Source organism: Myxine glutinosa, chromosome 1 (assembly GCF_964187855.1).
Source record: "Myxine glutinosa chromosome 1, kmMyxGlut1.1, whole genome shotgun sequence".
NCBI classification, from domain to species: Eukaryota; Metazoa; Chordata; class Myxini; order Myxiniformes; family Myxinidae; genus Myxine; species Myxine glutinosa.
The window spans coordinates 217,166,192-217,180,173 of record NC_136261.1 but is presented as its reverse complement, the minus strand read 5'-3'; the positions used below and the strand labels follow the sequence as shown (position 1 = coordinate 217,180,173).

The window sequence follows — 13,982 nt, the reverse complement described above, 5'->3', positions numbered from 1 at the left end:
TCCCCGTCTTCTACTTCCTTCTACATTCATTTCCATCACTCTTCTCAACCAGTCACTTTCATCCTTCCTCAACACATGACCAAACCATCTCAACCTGTTCCTCTTCACAGCATCAATCACAGGCTCTATTCCCATCATCTTTCGCAATTCATCATTTGTCTTCCTCTCTCTCAACGATACTCCACACATCCGTCGACCCATTCGCATTTCCACCCTTTCCAACCTTCGTTGCTGCTCTACGTTCATTACCCATGTCTCGCTCCCATAAATCATAACACTTCTCACACATGCAGCATACACCTTTCCCTTCAGCTTCAACGACACTCCCCTCATCATCAGCATGCCACTCAATTCCCGAAACTTCTTCCATGCACATCTCACTCGAGCAACCGTTGCCGAGTCTGATCCACCTTCTCCATTCAGCATGTCTCCGAGGCAGCAAAATGTTTTCACACCTTCCAGCTTCATGCCGTCTCCAAGATCCAACTCAACATTTCCTCCATCTGCAGCTCCCTCTGTGCACACCTTACATTTGAATGTAGCTGCCACACTGGTTAATGACCCTCTCAGACCACTACATTTTTGATGAACCCACTCAGCGCACATTGTACATTGAATGGAGTTCACTCCGACACCCTTCCTGCACACAGCACATGGCCACTTCCCAGTTCTTTCCACCTCACCACATGCTTTACCACTTGCCATCACCTTCGTCTTTCCTATATTCATCTTCAGACCTTTTGTCTCCATACATTCCTTCCACTTGTTCATCTTTTCCTTCAGTCCATCCATACTTTCCGCAATCAACACCAGATCATCTGCATACAACAACTCCCACGGTAAACCCTCCTTTACGTTCTGAGCCAGCACCTCCATCACAGCTTTTTTTGTATACCAGATCGAGGCTCGTGAAAGAGCTAACATTAATCACACAAAAAGACAAACCGACACACAAAACACAAAAAACAAGGGGAGCGGCAGACAAGATGGGGAGAGAGGGGGAAGGACACAAACACAACATTTGAGAGCAGGGACATCGGGAGGACTTGGGGGGAGGTGGGAGAGGAATAAAACATATGAACACTGCAAGGACTCTGGGGTGAATTACCGGGGGTAGAAAAGATCAAGGTTTTCGATGGGGGAAGATAAGAGATGGTGGTGAACAGCTGTTTTAAAGACCTGGAGGGAGGAGTGGGATTGAAGGGAGTGGGGGAGTTTGTTCCAGAGGCGGGAGAAAAGGGGAATGAAAGAGTGAAGGTGAGCAGAGAGCCTAGACTTTGGCAGTTTAACCATAAGAGGGTTGCAGGCAGATCTTGTGCGACCTGAAGGAATATTGGGGGGACAGAGCACAGAGACAGCTGGGGGAGCAAGGCCGGAGAGGAGTCGGTAGAAGACAGAAAGACCACCAACCTGCCTGCGGTGAGTGAGTGAAAGGCCCTCGGTGTTGACTACATCGCAGGAGATTCCAATGATTCTGAAAGCTTTGGCCTCAACAGCGTGAAGCCGAGCAAGGTGTGAGGCAGGAGCACCAGCCCAGAGGGGAGAACAGTATTCCATTGAGCTGCGGATGAAAGCCTTGTATGTGGTGAGGAGCTCAGGTGTGCCAAGGAAGGACTTCGCACGACGGAGGATGCCCAGTCGGCGACTGGCTTTGGAGGCCAGCTTGGAAATGTGGTTTTCCCAAGAAAGATCATGGCAGATAGTGAGACCCAAAAGCTTGAGCGACAGAACTTCTTGGAGCTACAAATAGTAGTGGACTTAGTACCGACCCCTGATGCACTCCCACCTTCACCTCAAACTCACCACTGTTCCCGTCCTTCGTCCTTACAGCTGTGCGCGCTCTTTTGTACATTGCCATCACTACGCTGATCAACCATTCCTCCACTCCTAACTTCCTCAATGCCCATGTCAATACTTTGCGTGGAACCCGATCGAATGCTTTCTCCAGATCAACAAACCCAAGAAACAACTTCTTCCTCTTCTCCATGTACTTTTCCTGTAACTGCCTCACAATGAAAAGCGCGTCTGTCATTCCTCTTCCTGGCATGAATCCAAACTGCATTTCGTCGATCTTCACTTTCTTCCTTATCCTCCTCTCCAACACCCTTTCCAATACCTTCATTCCATGCTCCAATAACTTTATCGCTCGGTACGAGCCACACTCCAGAGGGTCACCTTTCCCCTTGTATAGAGGGACGAGGGTACTCAGTTCCCAATCCACTGGAATGCGGCCTTCTTTCACCACCAGATTACAGATCTCTGTCATTCTCTTCACACCCCAACTTCCTGCTGCCTTCAACATATCTCCCACAACTCCCGTCGGCCCTCCCGCTTTTCTACCCTTCATTGCTTTTATCGCTTCCTCAACTTCCTTCTCAGTTATCTTCTCTGCCGGTCCTAAAACTGGGTTACTCTCTATGTTGCCATCCCATTCATTGCCTATGTTGCCAACATAGAGAATTGCAGAATTGCATTGCAACATAGAGAATGCCAACATAGAGAATTGCATTCTCTATGTTGCCATCTTGCATGCACAGCTCGTTTCAAATCCCACCACAACATCTCGATGGGATTTGGATCCGGGCTTTGACTTGGCCATTCCAGAACCCTCCAATTCTTTCTTTTCAGCCATTCCTTGGTGGATTTACTGGAATGTTTAGGGTCATTGTCATGTTGCAAGGTCCACCTTCGGTTGAGCTTCAACTTTCCGACAGATGGCCTCACATTATCCTCAAGCACCCTCTGGTACAATGAAGAATTCATAGTGGACTCTATGATGGTGAGCTTCCCAAGCCCTGATGCAGCAAAGCTGCCCCAAACCATAATATTTCCACCACCATGCTTTACAGTTGGTATCAGGTTCTTGTGGTCAAATGCTGTCTTTAGTTTTCACCAAACATGTCTTCTGGTGCTGTGGCCAAATAGCTCTACCTTTGACTCATCTGTCCAGAGCACATTGTTCCAGAAGTGCTGGTCTTTGCCTAGGTGTTCACTGGCAAACTTTAGTCTTGCCCTGATGTTCTTTCTGGACAGCAAAGGTTTCCTCCTGGCACACCTCCCATGTAGATCAAATTTGTGCAGCCTCTTTCTAATGGTAGACTCGTGCACTTTGACATCAACAGTGGCAAGAGCTACCTGTCGGTCCCGTGATGACATTCTAGGGTTCTTAGAGACTTCTTTCAGCATCTTGCGGTCTGCTCTCGGGCTGAACTTGCTGGGGCAGCCTGGCCCTAACAAGTTGGCAGTTGTTTGGAATCTTCTCCACTTGTAGATGATCTTCCGGACAGTCGAATGATTGATTTCAAATTGTTTGGAGATCTTTTTAAATCCCTTCCCAGACTCGCAGGCATCTATAACCTTCTTTCTGAAGGCCTCAGAGAGCTCTTTTGATTTAGGCATGGTGACGCCACACACTTCAACAACAAAGAGCAAACCAAACTAAATGTCTGAGGTTTAAATAAGACAGGTTCCTCCAAGATCCTCTCTAACGATGTTCTAATCATTTGCACCTGAGTTGATGCACCTGATTCTAATTTTAGGTATTTGAAGTAGTGATAAATGTAGGGGTGTACTTACTTTTTCCACATGCGAAATTTGCATTTATGTTTATTTAAATTATACAATGGACTACAAAATGTAAATGTTTCATGATATTTGTTATATTATATCATCTTTAAATATCAATATTGTTGAAATGAAGATCAAATAGCTGTATGTTGAAATATGTTGAAAAAGTCAAAATTTTATATGGGGTGTACTTACTTTTTCACGTGACTGTATATTGATAGTAAATGCAATTTTCCTTTACAATATCAACATAAGACAGGGGCATGCTGCATCAAATTCAGATGCATGGGGTCAGTGACAGTTTATTTTTGGAACTTGCACGCTGAATTTAAGATGGTGCAGAGTGAGCGAAGCAACAGATGTCAACAGCTGTAGAGAAAAAGAAATGCTCTGGGTCAACTCTACTTGTTGGTTGTCTTGCTGATCAGCATCCAACAGTGGTGTCAGTCTTTTTACCATGAGGCCATAAACAATATGTATGTATATATATATATATAGTGGGTTTAAGGGCTACCTATAGATTATGCATGTATAGGAGTGGAATATACCCAGGTAGCAAACTATATCCAGGTCAGTAAGTGGTATTGACGATGTCGTGTACCTCCTCTTCTTTAAGCACAAACCATTGAGGCTGTGCCAACTTTACTACAGGCTTTTTAGCTGAACCAATGACCATATTTGCTCGAGTTATAAACGTACCCTAATTATCTCGGAATATAATTATCTTGGCCCAGCTTTGAACCACTTCACTCCACGCTAGGCTGTAATGGTGTTGACCAATGGCCATCTCTGCTCTGAACCGAGGTTCAAATCTATAGCATTAAGACTTCACATTGTATGCTTTGCTTATGGAAGGAGATAGAGCACAGCAGATATCATCTGGGAAGTCTGAGAGCTCATAACTGATGTAGTTCAGCTGATGTGACTATGGGCCTGATGTGAGCCAATGTAATTGAAGCTATTTGACCCTTGATTATGGACCAATTTTTTTTGGACTTCTAAAGTTGAAGTGACCTGACATTTTATAATTGAGGGTTGACAGATACGTTTGAGCAACAATTGAAAAAGCCACAACCACTCAACATTGCTCTCTATTTTCCCACCATTCAACTGAAATTTCCTATGTCTATACAGAAGAAGAACCTTGGAAAATATCAGTATGCTTACCGTCTTCTCTGCAATTCTGCAGCGGAGTGTGGCAATCCCATCGTTCTTGAACCGTTCGTTGTGTGTGAGTCGAGTTAAAGTGTGCTGTTGCAAAGCCTCAAGTGTCTCCTTGACCTGCTCTTCTCCTATTCCCAGCTCTGTTCCATATCGTAATGTCAGCTCCTGTCATGTTCGAGAAGTTTGGTTCCAAAGACAGAAGAGATGTAAACAAAGAAAGCACCGTTTTTTAAAAAAGCCTTTTCCAGTTATTTTAACTAGATAACAAAATACCCCACTAAACAGCACGGCCATGTCACAACATCCAACCATTGTAAAGAAACCACATACTGGCTGGTGGGTAGAACATTTTAAATCTGATAGCTGCAGTGTAGTCTGCATGTGTTGTTAACCACTCTGAACAAATAACATTCTGCATTGTTTTGCAGGTCGTTGACGATTACAGACGAGTGAGTACATTGTGGACAAGAAAGAGCAATCAGAGATTGCACACCCTCACCAGGACGTTTGTATTTTGTGTGGTGTTTATTAGCTGCTGTGTTTGTGTGGTTTATTGATGACATAGATTTATGTTCAATCCAATATGGCTGCCGAACCATGTGACCGATGACGTCATCAATTTAATTCCCCCATACAATTTTTGCATAGATCACGCAATAGGAAATTTCAAACTGATCGGATTAAGTGTTCTACTTGTCTAATTATGACGTCATAATGAAGGCACAGATGACATCATCATGAATATATGTTGTTTCCTATGACGAATACTTGACAATGAGCCATATTTCATTTTTTTCCATGGAACCATTTCGGAGATATAGAGGTGAAAAGTTTTTCGGTTTTTCTAAGATGGCGCCATAAGTGACCTATGACGTCAAAATTATCATTAAAAATTCTACAGGAGCCCTGGGGTGAATATTTATTGACAGTTGGACCAAAGGTTACAGAGAAAAGCATACTCACATTCTGTGCAGACAAACAGACAGACAGACAAACTAGAAATCTGTCACAGACCGAGGACTTGCCGGAATGTACTTTTTTTTCAGGTGTGTTGGTTAGAAGGGAATCGGATAATGTTTGACAGAGTTATTAGTAAAGAAACAATTTTAGACCTTGAGTTTGACCTTTCAAGGACACTCAAGGTCAAAGGTCATGGTGCCAAATGAAATGTCGCATGTGACTTCCTATATGTCAGTAACAGTAAGTGTATGCATACCTCTTGTACTTTTAGAGTTATAGTTGTTTGAAATATATTTTAAATGAAAACTCGACCCCCCTGATTTCACGTTTTGGGTGACCTTGAGCTTGACCTTGGGCCTAGAGAGTTAAAAATTGGGCACAGTCTATTCCAGGGCAAGGCAAATATGTGTGTAAAGTATGGCGATGCTATGTGCAACGGTGTAGACGTAGTACTGCGCACAAACAGATAGACAAACAAACAGAGAGACAAACCAACCAACCAACCAACATACTTGCCGGAATCTTTTTCGGCAAGTAAAAATCGGTCAGACACCGAGGACTTGCCGGAATGTACTTTTTTTTTGATTTGCCAACCACTCGCCACCATCACGGCACTATTCTATTCAGCACTTTCGGAGATATAGAGGTGCAAAGCTTTTTGTTTTTTCCAAGATGGCGGGCGAACCACGTGGCCGATGACGTCATCATTATTTTTTTTTCTCCACCAGTTTATGCCGACATGGCGCTCAAGAAATTGCATCTTGATTGGATGAAGTTTTGTACTTGTCGAATTATGATGTCATAATGGAGGCCTTGGGCCTTGAATTAAAAATTATTAAGAGTTAAAAATTGGGCACAATCTATTCCAGGGCAAGGCAAATATGTGTGTAAAGTATGGCGATGCTATGTGCAATGATGTAGACGTACTACTGCACACAAACAGACAGACAGACGGACAGACAAACCAACCAACCAACCAACATACTTGCCGGAAAAATTCCGGCAAGTAACAAACAAACAAGAAGACGTCATGCAGAGCCCGATACTTGCAAAATCCAGCCCTCTCCCACCCAACAAAGGTTGCCATTGATCCATCAAATTGTCCATTTCATCAAGATTAAAATTGACGATCTTGATCAAAGCTCGGGTCAATAGGATGAAAATTGATTTTTCAGATGAAAATTGATGATTTTAGAAGTTTGACCTTGAGTTGACCTTTGACCTTTTGACCTCCAAAAATAGTTTGTTTCCCAATTCAGTGAGGCTCTATGCAAATGCTGTTAAATTTTCAAGTCAATCGGATGAAAATTTATGATATTAGGAGTTTGACCTTGAGTTCACCTTTGACGTTTTGACATCAAAATAGTTGGTTTCCCTATTTAGTGAATCAATGTGCAAATGCTGTTCAATTTTCAAGTCAATTGGATGAAAATGGCGATTTTAGAAATTTGATCTCCAGATGACCTTTAAATAATAATAATAATAACATAGGTTTTTTTCAATTCCACTTCCATCATGGCCAAAGGCCAAGTTGAGGTAAGTTTTACAGTTTATGAATTTAACAAGTCAAATAAAAAAATGCAATGTGGCAAAAAATTATAAAATACAATAAAATGAAAACGATTACAAAAAATGACAAAAGGAACACCACCAATGTAGAACAAAAATAAAAGAACACCATCAACAAAAAACAATTTAGCAGTAATTTGCCTATTCACACCGCATCAAAGTTCAGCAAACACTACAATTGGTTTATTATACGGTTGAGGGATGCCATTGGGCTATTCTTGAATCTTGTGGTTTTGCATTTCAACTCAGTTAGTTGTTTTGAGTTTCATAGCAAATAGACAAGGTGAGATCTGTCTGCAGGTAACAAGTGGTGAAGCTTGGAATGTGGAAGCAATCGCGTGAAAGAACAGCAGAGTTGCTCACGTCTCTTCTCAAGTGACTCCAGACCACAATCACGATCACGGACGAATAAAAGATGTAAAAATGGTTACAAGATCATTGCTTGGGAGGGAATGGTATTTTAACTTCTGAATCATGTGTAAACGACTGTTCGCTCTTTTAGCAATGGAACTGACGTGCATCCCATGTCAAGTCTGCCTGAATGAAGATACCCAGCAATTTAATGACATTACAATTTGAATCACAATGTCATTCAATGACAGGTTGGAATGGGGGTGATTTGTTTCGAGCGAAAAAGGTGTCAACAATCGCACACTTTTTGGGGTTAAAACACATTCCATTCTCTACAGACCAGTTATGAAGTTGTTCAAGAACAGCTGGCATACCAGATCCAGTTTGAGTGTTGTGCTTTTCAATAAATGTAAGGTCATCAACACATTTAAAACAATGAATTTTTGTTGTGACAATTTTGCATCATTGATCTTGGCAAGAAATACAACAGGTCCCAGCTTTGTTCCCTGGGGAACTACGGCATTAAAGCATGACCACTCAGAAACCTCGTCAGCATACTTAACACACTGTTCGTGATTTGAAATGAAGTCGCTTATCCAAGAAACAAGAGATTAATCTTCTCCCATTTGTAGTAGTTTTGAAATAGCAATTGTGTGATCAATGTGATCGAAAGCTTTACAAAAGTCTGTGAGCATCATTGACGAAATTGATCCTGGAGTTTCCGCATGTTCATGAAGTGTGTGCAGGATGTCAGACATCGTGAAGTCGATACACCTTTAATATTTCCAAACTGATTGGGGTCATGGTTCCGCTTCAATGCTTCCATCGTTCGCTGTGCTATGAAGTGTTCTGCAATTTTTGAGAAGTAGGCAGTTACAGAAGTGCATGGAAGAAGTTTTGGGAACCGAGTAGCGTGCTGACGAGGAGGGGAGTGTCGTTGAAGCTGAAAGGAAAGGTGCTTGCTGCATGTGTGAGAAGTGTTATGATTTATGGTAGCGAGACATGGGTAATGAACGTAGAGCAGCAACGAAGGCTGGAAAGGGTGGAAATGCGAATGGTTCGGTGGATGTGCGGAGTATCGTTGAGAGAGAGGAAGACAAATGATGAATTGCGAAAGATGATGGGAATAGAGCCTGTGATTGATGCTGTGAAGAGGAACAGGTTGAGATGGTTTGATCATGTGCTGAGGAAGGATGAAAGTGACTGGTTGAGAAGAGTGATGGAAATGAATGTAGAAGGAAGTAGAGGACGGAGAAGACCGAGAAAGACTTGGCTAAAGGTGATGGAAGAAGAAATGCAGGCAAGCGGGTTAACAAGGAGAGAGAGAAAAAAAAAACACCTTTAGAGGCCATTTTCCCCCGCAAAGCGGGGGTTGGCCTTTTTCGGGCACAGTGGTTGTTGTTGTTTTTGTTGGTCCCCTTTTTGAAGCAATGTTTTACGGCCGGGATGCCCTTCCTGCCGCCAACTCTGTCGCCTTTTTACGACACACAGGGAATTACCAGTGAACTGGTACTCAATTAGCCGACCTCGGAAGGATGACAGGCTGAGTCAACCCCCCTGGCGTTAATTCAGCGATCGACCGGGATTCAAACCCAGGATCCTAGGATCCTAAGCTGGCACCCTAGCTGCTACACCAACACCAGGCTTTACGGGTTAACAAGGAGAGATGCAGAAAATAGGGCAAAATGGAGATCTTCATGGGGTCTGCAAGGCTAACCCCTGCTCTAGCAGGGACAAGCGTTACGCCTCGGTCCCCCGTCGGGGAAGTGATGTGAGTTGACAAAGTGGAAGATGCAGAAAACATGCTATGATATGATATTTCGCTCACAAGGTTCAGACATACATGGAGGCGGCCATCTTGGATTTTGACGTGGCGACCCAATTTTCAATAGCATTCTTCCTTATGCCTAGACACACCCACACACCAGATTAGAAGTCGGTACTTCGCTTATTTTTCAAGATAGTCCGCTCACAAGGTTCAGACATACATGGCGGCGGCCATCTTGGATTTTGACGTGGCGACCCAATTTTCAATAGCGCTCTTCCTTGTGCCTAGATACACCCAAACACCAGATTAGAAGTTGGTACTTCGCTTATTTTTCAAGATATTTCGCTCACAAGGTTCAGACATATATATGGTGGCGGCCATCTTGGATTTTGACGTGACGACCCAATTTACATTAGCGTTCTTCCTTATGCCGAGATACACCCACACACCAAATTAGAAGATGGTACTTCGCTCATTTTTCAAGATATTCATCTCACAAGGTTCAGACATACATGGCGGCGGCCATCTTGGATTTTGACGTGGCGACCTAATTTTAAACAGCGTTCTTGCTTGGGCCTAGATACACCCACACACCAGATTAGAAGTTGGTACTTCGCTTATTTTTCAAGATATTTCGCTCACAAGGTTCAGACATATATATGGTGGCGACCCAATTTTCAATAGCGTTCTTCCGTATGCCGAGATACACCCACACACCAGATTATAAGTTGGTACTTCGCTTATTTTTCAAGATATTCAGCTCACAAGGTTCAGACATACATGGCATCAGACATACATGGCGGCGGCCATCTTGGATTTTGACATGGGTTGCACCCACACCAAATTCGAATGCGGTCCTTCGCTTGCGCACGCACGCATGCCCGCATGCACGCACGCCCGGACACACGGATGGAGGGGAAAACCATAGTCCCCCTTTCGCTCCGCTGTGTGACGGGGGACAAAATGGCCTTAAAATGCCTGTTGTTTGTTGTAGGCAGTTCGAGCAACTAGACGCAAGTTGTCGATGGTGGCGACGATTTTGGAATAGGAACAATATGTGCCCTTTTCCATTGTGCTGGAACTGTCTGTTGCTTATACACTACTGGGCAAAAGTTTTAGAACACCTCAATTTTTCTAGTTTTTATTGAAATTTACGCAGTATTATGTCTCAATGTACTCTGAAATTAAACATAGAACAAATAAACAATTGGAGATAAAAAAAAAGAAATCATAGAATCATTTTGTTTAACAAAATTTAATTTAAATTTTTGATTCAGCAAAGTAGCCACCTTTTGCAGATAAAACCGCCGAACACACTCGTGGCATTCTTTCTACAATGGAAATTAAATATTGTTCGGGAAGTTCTTCCCAACACTGTTGCAGAAGTTCCCACAAATGTGTTGCACTTGTCAGTTGCTTTGCTTTCACCCCTCTGTCCAGTTCATCCCAAACCAGCTCGATGGGGTTTAAGTCTGGAAACTGTGCTGGCCATTTCATGATTTGAAGCCTACCGTCTTGTTCTTTTCCTCGAAGGTAGTTTTGACAAAGCCTGAAGGTGTGTTTAGGGTCATTATCTTGTTGCAGGATGAACCCCTGACCAACGAGACGTATACCAGAGGGTATTGCATGGCGCTGCAAAATGCTGTGGTAACTCTTTTGGTTCAGGGTGCCAGTCACTCTGTGCAAGTCGCCGACTCCGGATCCAGCAAAAGAGACCCAGACCATCATGCTTCCTACTCCATGTTTGACAGTTGGTGTCACACACTGAGGAACCATCCTTTTGCCCACTCAACGGCATACAGAAACCCTGCGTGATGAACCAAAGATTTCAAATTTTGATTAATCGGTCCATAAGACCTTCCAGTCTTCAGTAGTCCACTGGCGGTGCTTCATGGCCCAGGCAAGCCTCTTTTTCTTATTGTGCCATCTTAGCAATGGCTTTCTTACTGCCACTCGACCTGTCAAACCTGCAGCTCAAAGTCTTCTTTTCACAGTTGAAACTGAGACTTGCTTACTTCGACCAATGTTAAGCTGTGCTTGAAGCTGTTGTCCTGTGAGCCGGCTATCACGCACGCTGTTGACTCTCAGAAACTTGTCTTCTGATTCTGTTGTGGCTTTGGGTCTGCCAGACCTCTTCCTGTCAGAGTTTCCTCCAGTTTCCAATATACTACTTCCTGCAGTGCAATATTGTCCAAATAATGTTTCAGAGGGTGTCATAACAGTCTGTTCCAATACTGCTTTTATCAGACAGGGGGTTTGTAATCAAATAATCAGCAGAGGTTGGGACACCTGCAGGAATTGTTTGCATCAACTTTCAAGGCTTAATTTACTTACATTGCTGCAGAACACCTGTAAGTTGTTAACCCATTACCTGTTCCCTGAAGGACTTTAAAAAAAATAATATAGCTGTGCATTTTACATTATTTTCCCGTTTTTGCTCGCCTAAACTTTTTTTTTTTTTTTTTTACCTCGAGCAGTTTACTGCTTACCTTTGTACCATTTCAGATTATTTACTGGACTTGAATTGCTTAAATTTCAATAAAAACTGGAAAAATTGAGGTGTTCTAAAACTTTTGACTGGTGGTGTATGACGCATTAATTACGTCCGTCAGAGGTTCAGCTAGTTCATAAGAGAGCCAACGGATAAGTCTGGCAGAAATATTGTCAGGACCGCTTGCTTTGCAAGTTTTGATTTTCCCACCCATGGCTGGACTTGACAGATTTGGAGAGATGGCAAATACGCTGGGAGAAAACAAGGGGTTCAGCGGTTGTAAATCTCCTCCAATGGATGCAAAGTAAGAACATATTGCATCATCGATATTCTCAACTGCAATATTGCGATGAGAGCTGCTGCTGCCAGCTGTCATTACACTAATCTCGCGATACCATGCGGGTTCAAACGGTTTAAACGTTTTACCTTGAACGTGTAGCAATTCCGCTTTGCTGCCTTCATTTCGCGTATGACCCGATTGCAATAATATATCCATCGTGGACATTTTCCGCTAAGGTGGAAGGCACATTTTCCGCTTTGACCTCAAAATCAATAGGCTTCTCAATTGTGACCTCTACAACTGGTGAAGTTTCATGACGATCAGTTTAGAATTGTGACCTGTAGGCCGATGACAAGCAAACAGGCAAATAGACAGAAAAACAGTGTGTGTATGTGTGTGCATGCGAGTAGTTGTACCCACAGTCCCAACTTCACCCTCTGCTCAGCAAAATATGGGTACGTCTACTAAGTTCGTAGTACAACATGAGAACGACTAAGTATGTAGCAAAATTTTATTTAATATAATTATCACCTACATCTGATGCAACAATCTTTGCTTTTAGCAAATATGTTGATGTCGACTTCAGACTGCCACAGTTAGCTTGTACCAACAGTAAATGAATGGTACTAACCCGATACCTCTCATCCATGGATACTTCCCATATTTGTGTGAGTCCTATTTGCATTCAGGAACTGAATTATATAGTTAACCACTTTAAAAGTGCCAATCTTTCGTCTAAATGTTGAAGATCATGTTATAAAGACGATTTGAATCACACATTTCGCGCTAGTAACGGCAGGTTAAAAGTGCCCGGCGACCCGAACCGAGTCACTGTAAACACACATACGCATGCGCATGCGCAAAAGCCCTCATTTAGCATTCACACGTCATTTCGAAAGTCCCGTATTGGCGGTATTTCCCACTCAACAGCTCCCTTCAAAAATGGGCAGCTGCTTAAGGCAACACCTAGGATGTACACTGTACCATAGTCTTTGTAATGTCGAAATGGTTGTAATTGAATTGAATAAGTTTATTTTAACGTTATCTGAAATGTAACCGTGAATGACGTAACAAACTACAAAGTGAGACGTGTGTGCTGAGGTGAGAGTGAGACCTGCAGACCCCCGGGTAACGAATACGGCTCCAACCACAGGCGGACACCTTCAGCACGGAGCTTCTCCCGAACTCGAACTTGCAAAAGCTCGTTCCGCAGAGAGTCCTGACACAAGCCAGAGCCAGGGTCGGGTGTTGTCATGGCCTTAGTTTCAATTCCGCTTCACTTGCTTTTAAACTTCCTCTCAAGGAAGTGTTGACTGTTGTTCCAAGGTTCGCAGAAGGAACCGAAATAATCTTCCAAAGATCGCAAGCTGAGCGCTGGAAAATGAGGACAAGACCCTTCGAATAAGTACCACACAAAGTAACAAAAAATAAATAAGGAAATGATCAAATAAACAGCAGATGATTCGAGCTTACCCTGTTACGAAACGTCTCTCCACCTAACTCAGCAAATATTATTATTCATTCCCTTTCATTCATTCGACAGAAGGGATTAGTCTCCCAAAGGTTTCCTTCAACTGTATTTCTTGCTTTTTGCTATCATTATGTATCGTGAGGGATTATTTTGGAAACACTTTGTCCACAATAATTTATTACGAAGTCATAAAGCTTGGATTTAAAAACCACAAATTATTGAACTGCCTATATTGACCAACTCTGCCCGTCTTTTACACCGCTCATAATGTTATCGCGAACGATGAAGAGATTCACCATTGAAATAAAAAGGGAATCCAAAAGTGATTCTTAAATGACTATTAAATATCAAATCAAAGCTG

General features: G+C 42.8%; 1 protein-coding gene across 2 annotated transcripts in view; it reads right to left on the bottom strand.

Annotated features, from left to right (window-relative positions):
- NUB1 (negative regulator of ubiquitin like proteins 1) overlaps nucleotides 1-13,691 on the bottom strand; it is a 38,029-nt gene extending 24,338 nt beyond the window's left edge. The window contains exons 1-3 of one of the 2 annotated variants that reach the window (XM_068126523.2): nucleotides 13,624-13,691; nucleotides 13,265-13,524; nucleotides 4,735-4,896 (exon numbers count right to left, since the gene is read on the bottom strand). In XM_068126523.2, coding sequence (XP_067982624.1) covers nucleotides 4,735-4,896; nucleotides 13,265-13,405 — 303 coding nt within the window. In that variant the 5' untranslated portion in view covers nucleotides 13,406-13,524; nucleotides 13,624-13,691. Of the gene's footprint in view, nucleotides 1-4,734; nucleotides 4,897-12,685; nucleotides 12,966-13,264; nucleotides 13,525-13,623 lie in introns of those variants that run through there. The other variant, XM_068126514.2, reaches the window with a different exon arrangement.
- Between the last annotated feature and the right edge of the window lie 291 nt (nucleotides 13,692-13,982).